Source organism: Exophiala bonariae (genome assembly GCF_035927105.1).
Source record: "Exophiala bonariae strain CCFEE 5792 chromosome Unknown scaffold_2, whole genome shotgun sequence".
Lineage (NCBI taxonomy): Eukaryota > Fungi > Ascomycota > Eurotiomycetes > Chaetothyriales > Herpotrichiellaceae > Exophiala > Exophiala bonariae.
Window position 1 is genome coordinate 1,093,961 of NW_027042477.1, and position 13,647 is coordinate 1,107,607.

General features: G+C 49.0%; 4 protein-coding genes across 4 annotated transcripts; 2 read left to right on the top strand and 2 right to left on the bottom strand.

Moving 5' to 3' along the window:
* Positions 1-282: 282 nt before the first annotated feature.
* LTR84_004913 (uncharacterized protein) lies at positions 283-999 on the top strand (the record flags this gene model as incomplete). The annotated part of the gene is made up of 1 exon (XM_064848486.1): positions 283-999. One exon carries the CDS (start codon positions 283-285, stop codon positions 997-999), a length of 717 nt encoding a protein of 238 aa, XP_064711110.1.
* Positions 1,000-1,877: 878 nt separating this feature from the next.
* LTR84_004914 (uncharacterized protein) lies at positions 1,878-4,042 on the bottom strand (the record flags this gene model as incomplete). The annotated part of the gene is made up of 7 exons (XM_064848487.1): positions 1,878-2,312; positions 2,379-2,404; positions 2,538-2,790; positions 2,846-3,277; positions 3,331-3,386; positions 3,435-3,648; positions 3,698-4,042. The coding sequence occupies 7 exons, from the start codon at positions 4,040-4,042 to the stop codon at positions 1,878-1,880; spliced, it is 1,761 nt and encodes a 586-aa protein (XP_064711111.1).
* Positions 4,043-6,361: 2,319 nt separating this feature from the next.
* LTR84_004915 (uncharacterized protein) lies at positions 6,362-8,227 on the bottom strand (the record flags this gene model as incomplete). The annotated part of the gene is made up of 1 exon (XM_064848488.1): positions 6,362-8,227. One exon carries the CDS (start codon positions 8,225-8,227, stop codon positions 6,362-6,364), a length of 1,866 nt encoding a protein of 621 aa, XP_064711112.1.
* A 4,249-nt stretch (positions 8,228-12,476) lies between these two features.
* LTR84_004916 (uncharacterized protein) lies at positions 12,477-13,646 on the top strand (the record flags this gene model as incomplete). Its single annotated transcript, XM_064848489.1, has 5 exons — positions 12,477-12,600; positions 12,650-12,701; positions 12,811-13,294; positions 13,346-13,411; positions 13,461-13,646. 5 exons carry the CDS (start codon positions 12,477-12,479, stop codon positions 13,644-13,646), a joined length of 912 nt encoding a protein of 303 aa, XP_064711113.1.
* Between the last annotated feature and the right edge of the window lies 1 nt (position 13,647).

The window sequence follows — 13,647 nt, forward strand, 5'->3', positions numbered from 1 at the left end:
ACCATGAGACCTCAGGATTGAACGCCGGTGTTCCTCAATATTGACTTTGATACAACAAGTTGGGCTGGCTTCGGTAATCGGCAAACCCTGAAAGCCAAGGCCAGATGCCCAGAGGCTCAGCCCCCTCCAGTGCCAGCATAGCCAATTGCACAGATACGGCAAGGATGCCCAGAGATGACATCCTCAGAAGCTGTCGCAAGCCTTGTGGTATAACGAACGACATACCATCTTCTCCTCGCCACAAACGGTGAACAACTTCATAACGGTGCATCTGAATACAACATGAACAAACAAAAATTTGGCAATGGTGCTCCTCCGCCGTACGCAGAATCTGTGTCAATCGGCCTGTCCTTCACCGCCGACCGGGGACACAGCGAGCCCATGAAGGTGTGCATGGAGGGGGAATATCGGTCACCTGATTTTGAAATCACCATGGTCAACGGAGTGCCTCTCTTCCATATCGAAACCGAATCGACCTTGATCTACCATGTCACGTATATCAAGGACCTCAGGCCGAACGCACCTGGGGGAATCGCTCACACAATCAAAAGGAAAACCGATGGTGACAGATGGCATTATTCGGCTTGTGCACCAGGGAAGGATGGCACCCAGTACCTGGAGATTGAGACGACATCGAAAATATTGGCGAACGCATCCACGAAGCTCGTATTCCGAAGCACGGCTGACGGCGAGCTCGATGCCATTTACTTGAAGATGGCAGTCACGGGCGGCCGTAGAACGGCCGTGGTGGGATATCAAGGAAAGCGGATCGGACAGATCCTGCAAGCCGGCAAGGACGAAGAACCCAAATTCAACCTTGTCATCGATGTCCCTGGAGTTGACCCGCTCCTCTTCGTGTGCCTTGCATATGTGTTGGATGACCGATTGATGACTTCACGGAGACGATTGAGGAGGCCATTTGCTTCAGGCCTTCCGGGTGTTGGTAAAGGTCCCGGAGCAGGGTTAGCCGGAGCATATGCAGTTGGCGGAGCAATCTGACTGTGTTGAGCTGCGTTTGTGACAAACTCCATGGAAGCGCCTGAAAACTCATGTCCGCATGGTTAATTTCGATCATAACCCTCAACTGCTGCAGCCGCAGGAAGTGGCTGTTCACCTGACGAGAAAATTCCGTGAGAGTTGGGATCCGGCCGAATTCTTGCTACTTCGATCAGTATCCACCCTACAGGTAGCCTTATTCGGACAGCATATCATGGCCAACTGATGTATCAGGCAGGTGGTGCAGTATCGAGCCCCATTGAGATCATGTGGAGGCCCTTTTCTTATACTGATACTGAGCTACGGTTCAGCATCAGCATCGACATCGACATCATTATTGGGATCGGTATTAGTATTAACTCGACGGCCGACCTGACCCTTTGGGATACTACGACATATTACTTAAGGCATTTGTTTACTGACCACACAATCGAAATCTAGTGTATTGAGTCTGCTGCAAAAGTTGGCTCTGAATGTATTTTTTACGAATTTTGAATCATGCATAAACATGTTCAGCGATGCAACATTATCCATGTGTGATTATCAATTAGTATAGGTACATGAAAACAGTAATAACTGCTATTCAGTGAATCCAATTCCCATTGGGGTATCAAGTTCGTAGCGAATGGAAGTCTCGGATCATCCTGATATCATCGTGACCTGAGCAGTCGATTTGGGCGTAGTGATCATATCTCTCCTGATGTTTATTTGATGTCTTTTCTGAGGACGTTTGCCATTTGAGGCAATCGAAAAGTCGTTGTAACCATATCTTGAATTTTTGCGAAATCTGCTTCTGACATGTCTTTGCAGCAAGGCTACCAGTTGCAAGGTCAAGACAGAGATTCCGGCCCTCCGGCCCTTTGAACAGGAGGTCTGGAGGACTATGCACGATGCTCGAGCTCTTTCTCAGCCTCGGTGCTCTCGCTATCTCTAGCGACAGCTGGAGCTGGAGCGGGTGCGATCTCGCCAGCTTCGGCAGCACTTGCAGTGCCAGCCTCCCTTCTGATCTTTTCAATCTCTTCGGGAGGAGGAGCAACCCAGCTGGAGCTCTTCCAGGGCTTGACGCCGGTGATGTACATGGTGTCAATCTCTTCAAGAGTTCTGCCTTGGCCTTCCATGACAAAGAAGTAAATCAGGAAAACAGCGACCAGATTGCAACCTGCAAAGACATAGCCGTAAAGGAAGTCGATGTCGCCTGTGATGAATGGCGTAAAGAAGGCGATAAGGAAATTCCAGAACCAATTGGATGCGGTAGACAGAGCCATGCCTTTGGCTCTGTAGCGTGATGGATAGAGTTCACCGCAGATTGTCCACACCTGTTAATTTGTGTCAGTCTTCCATGTCTACAGATAAGTGCATAGCGCCGGTGGGTCGTGACTTACCATTGGGCCCCATGTAGTGGCAAATCCTGTACACAGAAGACAGTTAGAAAACGATACTTTGGTTGTGCGAACTGGGAACGAAATACTAGGAAGAAGCAGGAAGAAATGTGTGGGCGGACTGAGGTCCTAAGAACCTAAGATTGCGAAAACAGTACTTACCGAAGATGAAAAACGATGCGATGACAATCATCGCTGTTCCAGAAGACTCCGTAGACTGAGGATCGTTCCGGTCGAGGGAGAAATGTCCAACATTGGCGAAGATGAAGAACATCGCCGACATCCAAAGCCCTCCAACCATCAGTGACTTACGACGACCGTAATGTTCGACAATATAGAGGCCATAGAAAGTTGTGCCAAAGTTGATGCCATTCAAAATCATCTGGGTGACATAGGAGTTGTTGATACCAGTAGCCTGCGCACGCATAATCAGAATTCTGTAAACTTCAGACACAAAAACATCTACTTACCTGGAAGATTGTGGTTCCGTAGTAGAAGAAGTAATTGGCACCTGTGAGCTGCTGGAACATCTGCAGAAGCATTCCAAGGGCGATGCGCTGACCCATCTTGGGAGCCGAGAACATGTGAATCCATTCTCGGACAAAGCCCTCTTGAACAGCCTCAGCACGAAGCTTAGCATCAATCTCTTCGAGCTCCAGATAGACACTGTAATGGTTGGGTGGTGCTCCGTAAACCTTCAACATGGTCTCTTTGGCCCTCTCAGTCTTGCCTTTTCGGAAATCGAAGCGAGGAGTTTCGGGGAATAGAAGCACTAGGCCACCCAAGATGAGTGGCCATAGAAATCCAACACCTAATGGAATCCTCCAAGAGCCGGAGTTACCACGCTGGTGCTCAAAAGTGCCAAAGTTGATACAAGAGGCCAAGAAGATGCCAAAAGTGATCTTGAGAATCCCATTAGCATGACATACTGAACGACGACGTAGCTAGAACTTACAAACAGCTGATAAGTGGAGATCAGCGCACCTCGAATGTGACGAGGAGCAGTCTCAGCTAGAAGTTGTCAGAATAGGTATCTTAAAATTTCCGAAACGTGCTTACCCATGTACATTGGCACAAGCAACGACAGCGAACCTACACCGAGACCTGCGACAAAGCGCCCCATCATCATCTGGTACCAATGATGGTCGGATGAAATCATCACGATATTGCCCACGCAGAAGATTCCACACCAGAGGGTGACACTAGGCTTACGGCCGATGATATCGGCCACTGGGCCAGCGATCAAGGCGCCGAATAATGTACCGATGGAGAGCTACACGTGTCAGGATTCAGAAGAACAGACGTAGACCCCTCACACTTACCAAAGCGACAATAAGTCCAGCACGAACATTGCTGAAGTAGAATGTACCATCCGAATGACGTTGACCAAAGCGCTCGAGAAAATCTGGCATTTCAAGAAATCCTGAGATTTGACCGGTGTCGTACCCGAAGATGAAACCACCCATCGAGATGAGTATACCCATCCAGAAAGATGCCCATGTCACTCTACGGAGTGGAGAATAGTCCAGGTCTGCCAATGACTTTCTTGCGTCGGTGGAATCTGCAGAGCGGGGATCATACTTGTCGTATTTGACCCAAGTGGTCAACCCAAGTGACTCTCGAGTCAACTTGGGTCTCGAGAATTTGGGAGCCTTCAAATAGCCCATGGTGGTAGTTATAGCTGGTGATTGAATGATCTTGGAAGATTATGCAGCGACTGTCTGAGGGGGGCCCCCTTAGTCTTATACAAACCAACACCAGCAAAATCTCCACATATCGAAAATCATGACATAACACGTGGACAAGCAATGTTGTACCTAGCTCGCCTCGAATGGCGGAGAGGCGCGGATGCGACAACGTGAAGTACGGGGACTTGAGATGTGATCTCCAATAAGATGGCGAAATGAGTGATTTGTCCAAGGTCGAGTAAGCAGGGAATCAACACTGAGTCGTGTGACGTCGATGCAAGGCTCGCTGCCCCCGATTTCATGATTCGTCCATAATTTTCGAATTCTGCGGCAAACGGAGTGCTGAATGCTGATCATCTGCTTCTCTGGACTACAACAGTAGAGACGATGATACCCAGTCAAGCAATTGACAAGCATTAACCAGCAGGCATTATCCATTGCTGTAAAACATCGAAGCAACCGAGCCTCGAGAGACGAGTCACGGATATGATCCTGTGGGGCGAATAATGCACATCAGGATAATGGGACCTACCGGAAGGGCGCGGACAATTCCATTGTTTTTGGCCATGGACTGTCAGCTTCATTACAGGTCACTTGACCGATGACGAGGTGCTCTTGCAAAAATGGAAAGCACATAGAAGATTCTGTGGATTCCAATGGCGATTTTGAAATATGACTCCCCGTGGGGAGTCGTTTTTGGAGCGAGGTAGTCGGACCTTTCACCACAGTTGGTAATCACCCACATTTCGTATTACTGAGTGGGAGAATGATTATCATAGACTCCGGCGCCATCGACTGGACAGGAACAAATCCGTTGCAGAATTTTATGATGATTAATGTTAGAACACGAGGCTGGAGTTTGGCATTGGCTCGTGAGGTGAAGACTTTCTACGTTGGTTTAGGTAGTCAGAGGAAAGCTTGCTTGAATGTCGTAGCGTGATCTCGCGCTGTCGGCTATATCGGTACAGCCCGGCAATTGGTAAGAAGATCCTGGGCATACGTCAGAGTATTTTTCGTGGTTCCGGCAGCGGATCGGTTCTTGGGGGTCAATATTTGGCTCATGGACTCCGGTCAATTTTCCATCACCCGATATCATGTTACCCAGGTATGCTTGAGGCCTGAGCATCCGCCTTGCCACCATTAGATCGTTGTTAAATTCGGCATTTTCAAAATCTGTGAAGCGCCTAGTCGATACCGACGTGGGTAGGTATCTTGCTATCATGTCTAGTTAAAGCGTCTCGGTATTCAATCTCCGAATTCCTTACCACCGTGAACAGGCTCACATGAAAGTCACGTAGTTAGTTACAGAAGATTGCGATCATGTCATACTATACCTAAGGAGCGATTAGATATAACCTGCTATGTGGTCACGGGAAGGGTGTCCTATCAAAGCTCCATCCGCCTCTCTCCACGCGTTATTCAATTTGTCAAGCTGCGGAAAATCTTGGAACCCCCTTTTCCTGTTTCATGACCGTCAATGGACAGCACTATCTCAGTATTTCTCTGCATTGATAATTATATTGTGGAGGGGTTTTCGCTGTTGCGAACTACAGACGATGGTCGCACAGTATCATATACCATTCTCCTCAAGCGCTGTGTTTAGTCGCGGAGGTCAGACTCGCGAACTGATGCTTGACGACCTTCACCCGCTGGGATCGTGGTACTTGATCTTTTCACTGCATAATCCCCAAAGATGAGACAACGATCGCGTAGAGTCCATCCTCATCAGACGAGACATCATGCGAGAATACGACTGGTCCTGAAAGACCCGTGAAGCCGCCGTTGACAGCTGCTTTACGCATCCATGGTGTGGAGCACACGAGGATACATTTCGAAGAGGCCCTCATGCCTCTCTCAAGGCAATTCTCCTTGTGTGTTTACCAGCTGTCTATGCAACTCTCCTCAATCTCAATTCTACTGGCCAAGATATATTTCGAGCCGTCCGGTTGAAGGAAATAGTCATGCATTCTACCGAAGAAGAGACCGAGAGGAAGCTCAAGAAATCTGATCGCTTGTTACGTCAGAATCGGATTCAGTGTCCTCGGAGCAGCAACGCTTTCAGGCTCGTACTTCGCTTAGCGTCATAAGCGCAAGAAAAAAATTCAAGAAAGGGGCGGGGTCATGGGGATAGTAAGGACGATAAAACAAGCGAGACCAGAATAAGAGAAAACGATAAACGATGGGGACAACGGGACAAGGGATAAATAAGTCAAGAGTGGTAAGAGTGACGAGAATACACTTTACTCGGTAGATGTCTCTTAAGGCGACTTCTCTATCTTGACACTGGAAAAAGTATTCTCACGACCTGGTATTAACAAAATCGACCAAATCGAAGAAACTCTTCTTGAACCTCCGCTCCTGTGTGGTGCGGTTGACCGTCTGCAAGCCGAAATGCGCATCATAGTCGCCAAACTCCCAGTTATCAGCGAAGCTCCAAGCAAAAGCACCTGCCACCTCGACACCGTCCTCCCAGATCGACTTCAACACCTCGGACATGTAACTGAGGTAGTAGATGGAACGGGGTGTGTCGAAGAGCTGATCACTCAGGTCGACTTTCTCGGCTTCGGCGAATACGGGAAAGCCGAACTCGGTGATGATGACGGGTTTGCGGAACGTGTTGTACAGGTAGGACAGGTAAAGGCGCAGGTAGGTCGGTGTTATGTAGACGTAGGATTGTGAGCGGTAGCCGATGTTCCAGCCGGCAGGGTTTGATAAAGTTTGATTCACGCAGTATGGTGAGTATGGGCTGGATGAGTTGGTCGTACATTCGAGTATGGAGTCGATGGAGTCAGGAACGGGTGGTGCTACCACGGTGGCAGTGTATGGGTCGATGCCCAAATAGTCGGCTGTGCCGCCAATGTATGCGAGATCCTCCGCCGTCAATGTGATATAGTCAGGTACTGTCTGCTTGTACGAGTCTGGATAGTCGATTCCAAGGAATATCGGATTACAGAAGGTCGCGAGCTGGAAAGAATTGAAGTGATCAGCCGCGTAGACATCGTTAGGGTTTGAGGGATCTCGAGGAACGCCGAAGTTATCATTGAACTTGATGGATATCTTGCCCGTACCTCCCAGGGTTTCCTTGTAGAAGTGGTAAACCTGGGCATGCGCTTTGATCACGTTGTTGATGGATTTCCCGTCACTTGAGTACAGCAGCGGCTCGTTGAATGTAAACCAAACGGGCACTCGGTCTGCATAGTGCGTCATGGCAATCTGCGCATAGTTGACGAAAGCGTCAATGAACGTCTCGTTCTGATATCCACCATTGACATAGCCGATTAAGGGCGGCTCCTGTGTTGCAGTCAAGTTTCCGGCGAAGAACTGCAGAGGCGTGTCGAAGTGCAACAGCGTGACGGTGGGGATCATGCCTTTGGCGAGAACAAAGTCAATCAGGTCCGAATAATGTTGCAATCCTTCCTGATTGACAGGAGTGCCCGGCAAGGCAAAGGGAAGAATACGAGTCCAAGCCAGACTGAACGAGTAGTATTTAACCCCCATTGAAGCCAATCGCTCAATCTCCTGCTTGTAAAGATAGTAGTTCTCGTTCGTGACGTACGCCTTCGGCCTGTCATCCTGAACTAGAACGTCCATCAATGACGGCGACTTGCCCTCTTCAGCAGTCGCACCCTCGATCTGTGATGCCGAGCCCGCGACTCCAAACATGAACTCCTTGGGAAATTGGTAACAATCTGTCGGTCCGAAGTAATCTGCTGGAGGAAGTATCAACTCACTCGTCGGGAGCGCAGTGGGCTCCACAGTGGTGCTATAAAGTGCCTGTTCGGTGAAATTTGGGGGGTTGGCTGCCTCCCATAGGGCAGTCCAAGCCGCATTTCCGTAGGGATTGTCCGTATCATTTGCTGAAGCCGTGGTGTTAGGGTCCCATTTCCCCCAAGTCGTATATGATATCGAGGGGATCAACGAGGTCAACGAGTCTGGTGGTGCAGCGTAAGTTGAAGTCGTTGTTGGCGCGGGTACCGAGGTGGCCACTCTTATGGTCTCACTCATCGAATACTGGAAGGCAGCAAAGTGATAGTTTGGCTGGCTCCATGATGCTGCTGTCGAGCATTGTGTCCGTGGAGAGGGACCGGTTGTGGTAATATATTGTTGTTGTGCATTGATAGTTATTGCCAACACGGCTAGCACAGAGATCATAGACAACCACATGGCGATAGTTATCAATACTGCCACTGAGATCAATCAATCAGGAATATCGAAACCGTAAAGTTGATACTTCGAAATAGTCCATCAAACCTTTAGAGATTTATAGAAGGTTACGAAGAGGTGGTATTTGTACCCGAGCGAAGTGAGTCAAACCTTGCAGCACAACGACGTCGGTATTCTGCGGTATGTGTGACCTTGCTGATCGTTCCATTGTAGATCTAAGCCCGTCGTCACCGTTCTCAATATTCAAACAGTGCCGAGGGACTCGGAGTGCAACGCTCTCCGCATTGCAGTTCCACATTGATGGCATCTGAGTTTTGCGACAGACCACCATGGCGTCATCGAGCAGCAATGGTTGAGGTTTAAGCAAGATTTAATTATCCGGCAGTGCGAGAAGAGATTTAAGTGTGGCACTTCTTGGCCACTTGGTGGAAAGCTTTTGTTAATAACCTCGCGTGTAATCCCCCTTCCGGGATATGATCTGGGGAACCCCGGGCTGTTGGTGAGCGAGAATCCCCTTGGCAGACACCCCGCTTGTTCTATTGACGAGATGGCCGCCCAAGGAACTTGCGGGTCAAGGCCGTGGCCGGAAATACCAAAATGCAGCATTATACAGACAACATGAGCTTCGTATGGGTCGTCAAGGCGTAATTTCAGTAAGGGTCAGCGTTGGTCGTTGCGAAGGTAAAGCAGTCGCCCATGGTATCAGTATATCTAGCAGCAACCCATGATTTAGAAAAGACATCATAGTACCAAAAAACATATGTCAACAAACTTGATGTTCCTCACACAATACGAACAGTCTTCTCCCGACTGCGGAGGTTTAGATAACCCTTGACCCTCATTCCCGCAAAGGATGAAACCCGCTCATAGGTTCCATCTTCTGCAGGAATCAAGACCAATCCATGAAGCAGACCGACCTGTTCCGAGATATCATCAGCATCAACACCTGCACTGACGTTTTCCTCATCGCGTACGACTGGCTCGGCAAGCAAGACCAGAAACACACTTCCAGGCGGCAACTTCCAGTCCTCATTCGACCCCAGCTGACCTCTAGAAGGATTCATCATCATCTTCCGCCACTCCATGGAATCCTGCGGTGCAGGGATCTGATACTGCTGTTGCAGCTTCTCAGTCATCTTATCAAGATTAACGTCGAAGACTGGCCCGTGGACTTCAATGACGGCGGATGAGATCTCACCGTACGGGAAGGTGGCTGACTTGGGCGTGGTTTGGATGCTGAGAACCTTCGAAAGCTCGGTTGTTGGCAGTGTTGGGAGGTGACTGTATGTGATAGAGCTCTCGACAGATGCCCAAGACCAGGTAGGTGCGCGCCACACCTTGGGCTTCCGCACATCCAAAACCGGCCATGTCGACCACATCAAGCCTCGCAGTAAGTCTGTCTTCCACAAACCGGCAATATAATCGTCTTCCAGGGCTAGCGCAAATTCATTCGCCAGAGCGGCTATAGCACGGAATTTATCTTCCGCAAATGTCAGATCACGCTCGCAAAATTCCTCGACTGCCCTGTACCAAAGAGAATATTTATCTTTGGGGATCTGACTTGCCACACTGAGTTTCCTCGTTTCAGTCGGATTCGCTTTCATTTCGAAGAGCCCAAGTTTGATCTCGCGGTCATTCGCACTCCGCGAATCGAACGACCAGTCTTGAACACCCCCTGCTGACTTCTGAATCGTGGCACACTGCCACATCAAGCGACCACCGTATGTCAGAACACGAGGAGATAATATCCGCTCTTGATAAGTCCATGCTCGTTGAGAAACAGCTTCGTCAGAAAGAGAATAAGGGTTCTCTTCACGGAAGTAGATATTGTCGACCTCTCCGTTCGGTGCCAAGTATGGCATGCTGAGCAGATCTTTGGGAATGCCGGTGCCAGGATGATCTTCACATTGGGCTTTCGGGCCAAGAAACCCTGAATCGCATCCTTTGCCGCCGGCGCAGATAGTGAGTTGAGCATTCCGATAGTAGGAGGGCATTTTGGGAAGCTCAACTACTTTATCACCAGCAGAGTCTTGCAGGATGCACACAGCGTCAACCCACAAGTACTCAAGTCCGAGACTCTTCGTCAACTGGACCGCATCTTGCAGGGTCTGAGGAAGTTGTTGCGTTTTGAACCCTGCACATCTGGAGGTGAGACTTTCCGAGGTGGTGACGAACTGTTGTGGCCCACCCCAGCAGTAACTCAAGATGGTGTACTTCCCTGGAGATTCACCAGAAACAAGTTGTAGGTCATCATCATTTAGTATTTTGATAACCCGCGTTGGTAAATGCGTAGCGGTCTGAGTCTTTGTAGGATCCGATCTTGCCTTACAATGTTCATGGTTCGTAAGACAATCTGCAATCCAATCGATAGCGATCTCGATGCTTCGTGTAGATCCTGGATCAACATTGACAGGTCGTGCTTTTATAAAATCGCAGATTGCAGAACCTGTATCAATGTGAGTAGCCATTGAACGAATGTTCTTGGCTCACGTACCTTCAGGAGCAGATATTTCGATCACGATTTGTCGTCTGTAGCCAAGTATGTCTTCCACAGCGGTGGCAGTGGTCAGGTTCGTGCTGTCCACCAGAAAACGGAGTCTCTCATATCGAGCCTCGGCAACAGAATAATTGTCGGGCTGTGCAATGAGTTTGAAGCGCGGATTTCCATACGTCGTACACTTCTCTCGCGTTCTGTCAATAGCTTGGACGACCTCTATCGCCTGTGAGGGCGATGCGCTCCGATGACAGCATCCAATTTTTGCGCTGAAGCCTCCTCCGATAAAGAACGTGTACATCGGATCATTGAAGAATCGAGATATCATGAAGCAGCAGAATTTGCAGTTCGCCTCGGCAGACTGGATGAGATCCAGCAGAGTGACATCCCATCCAAGGTAGAGTTTGGATTCTCTTGGATGTGGCTTTTCCGGTCGCGAGAATATACCCAGGTCCTTTGTGACCGTGTAACAGACTGAGCAGTACTGATCTTTGGCTTTCAGTTCATCGAGCAAGTCTGATGACGTCTGAAACCCGATGGTGTATTCACTGGGCATCCAATCTCCGGGAGTTGAGATTCTCACGAGCTTCTCGCTTTTTTCTTCCGTAGAACCCATTATGAAACAGGCAAAAGTTTGTTTTCGAAGATAAAGCGTGCTCTGAAAACATTCGAAGATAGCAACACAAGAGGCGACTGGGTGCCGTGCCTTTCATACTTGACGGCCCCCCGGATTGTGGCTGTGGTCTCTTGCTGCCTGTCGGTCCAAGTGCTAGGCAAGGATCTCTTGCCCCCCACATGGGTTTGTCCGTTCAGAATCTCAAAGAAGATATTTCCTAAGCCTTGCGAGAATGAGAGGCCATTGGACCATGCTGACGACTCCCAAGTGTCTGCTGAAGCCCTGGGCATGAAAACTGCATCTTCCCGCTTGAAAACCGTATTGATCCAGGCTGCAAGGGTCGCGCTTTTGTCCAAAGATACTCAAAGATTATGTGTGCGCGATGCCAAATGCCAAAAGAATACTACACACGCGACGCAAGTCTGATACATATTGAGCTTCGAGGATAGACGTGGACGAAGTTAAAAACTTTTTGCATGGGAAGGACGTCCTCAAAGAGGGCCGCGTAGCGAGCTCGGATCAGCACTGCCGTGATGCTCGAAAACATGCGAAGTGGGGCTCGTCCACTCATGTTGCTCTTTGTGAGCCGCTTTTCATGGTTATCGTCAACAGAGGCAGGAAAATATCTAGAAAAGTCTCGAGAAGTGCATACTGTAGTTCATAAATCATGCATCATGTAGGGCTAAGCAGACAGTAGCCGATATTCGCATGCAAGATAGTGCTTGTGACAATGTCGACAGGCCGTCTACGGACAATAGACTAACCTAGGGTGTAACAGATACAAAGAGGCGTAAGGAGACATCTTTTGCGATCGTAAGAATGGTGGAGGAAGCAACAAGGTACCCAGGGTATGTAGAGTAGCGACAAGGTGCGGAGTCGCAATGCATGGATGCAGATCCAAGGATGTTCACGTCAGAGTGTTTGGAGTTCCGGTCGACCATGTAACTTCAATATGCTCGTGCTGCCGTTGTTCGGTCCCTCTGCATCCAGATATCTAAGGAGATTTGGATATTTTGCAGGATAAGTTGACATTCGTTAGTATCAAGCAGTGGGCGAGCAAGTCATACCCAGTGCCTTTTGCATAGCTAGCCACACTCAGCCTTTCGAGAGAGAGGTGAGCATCTACGCTGATTGACGTCATGTCGTCCAGTGGGAGCAAACCTAAGAAACGAGTCCTGGTTTCTTATGGAGTCGATATTGATGCGATAGCAGGTTGGCTGGGGTCGTACAAAGGGGAGGATTCTACGAGTGATATATCCAGGGGTAAGTGCTCCATTGCATCACAGAGCTGGATGATAACATGTCAGAATAGGGTATCTTGCAGGTACTGAGGGAGTGAGGCGATTGTTGAAACTGTTTGATAGGTACAACATCAAAGCCTCATGGTTCATTCCAGGGCATAGTTTGCAGTATGGCTTTCTGAATTGGAAACGTTCCCCGAATTCTGATCGTGGCTGACTTTTCCCTGCTCAGGACATTCCCAGAAGAGTGTGCGATGGTTCGCGATGCGGGACACGAGATCGGCCTGCACGGGTATAGTCATGAGAACCCGGTTGACATGACACTTGAGCAACAGCGTGATATTCTCGATTATACGTATCGAATGCTCACTGATTTCTGCCATGGGAAACCACCACGAGGGACAGTGGCTCCTTGGTGGGAGGTGAGTAAGGAAGCCACGGAGTTGTTACTCGAATATGGCATCGAATATGACCATTCAATGAACCATCATGACTGCCAAGCATATTATCTTCGGACAGGCGATGAGTGGACAAAAATCGACTATGGGAAGAAGGCTGCGGAATGGATGAAACCATTTGTCAAGGGTAAGGAAACGGGCCTAGTTGAGATCCCAGCCAATTGGTACCTTGACGATTTGCCTCCCATGATGTTCATGAAGAAGGTGCCGAATAGCCATGGATGGGTGAATGCCAGGGATGTGGAAGAACTTTGGCGAGTAAGCAGTCGTTGGTTCGAGTCGTCCCACCTATGTCTAACACGCACACAGGATCATTTCGACTATTTCTATCGTGAATATGACGAATTCATCTTCCCCATGACGATCCATCCTGATGTAAGATGGCAATTGGCAGGTGTCGATATACTCGGCTAACTTTGAGCAGGTATCGGGTCGTCCACACGTGTTGTTGATGCATGAAAGGCTAATCGAGCATATCAACAAGCATGAAGGTGTTGAATGGGTTACTATGGAGCAAATGGTCGACGATTTCAAATCGAAGCACAGGCCAGCAGAAGGAGCCATGATGCCTGCACCTCGAGGAGAAATTCTCAAGAAGGCGAGCAAGTAGA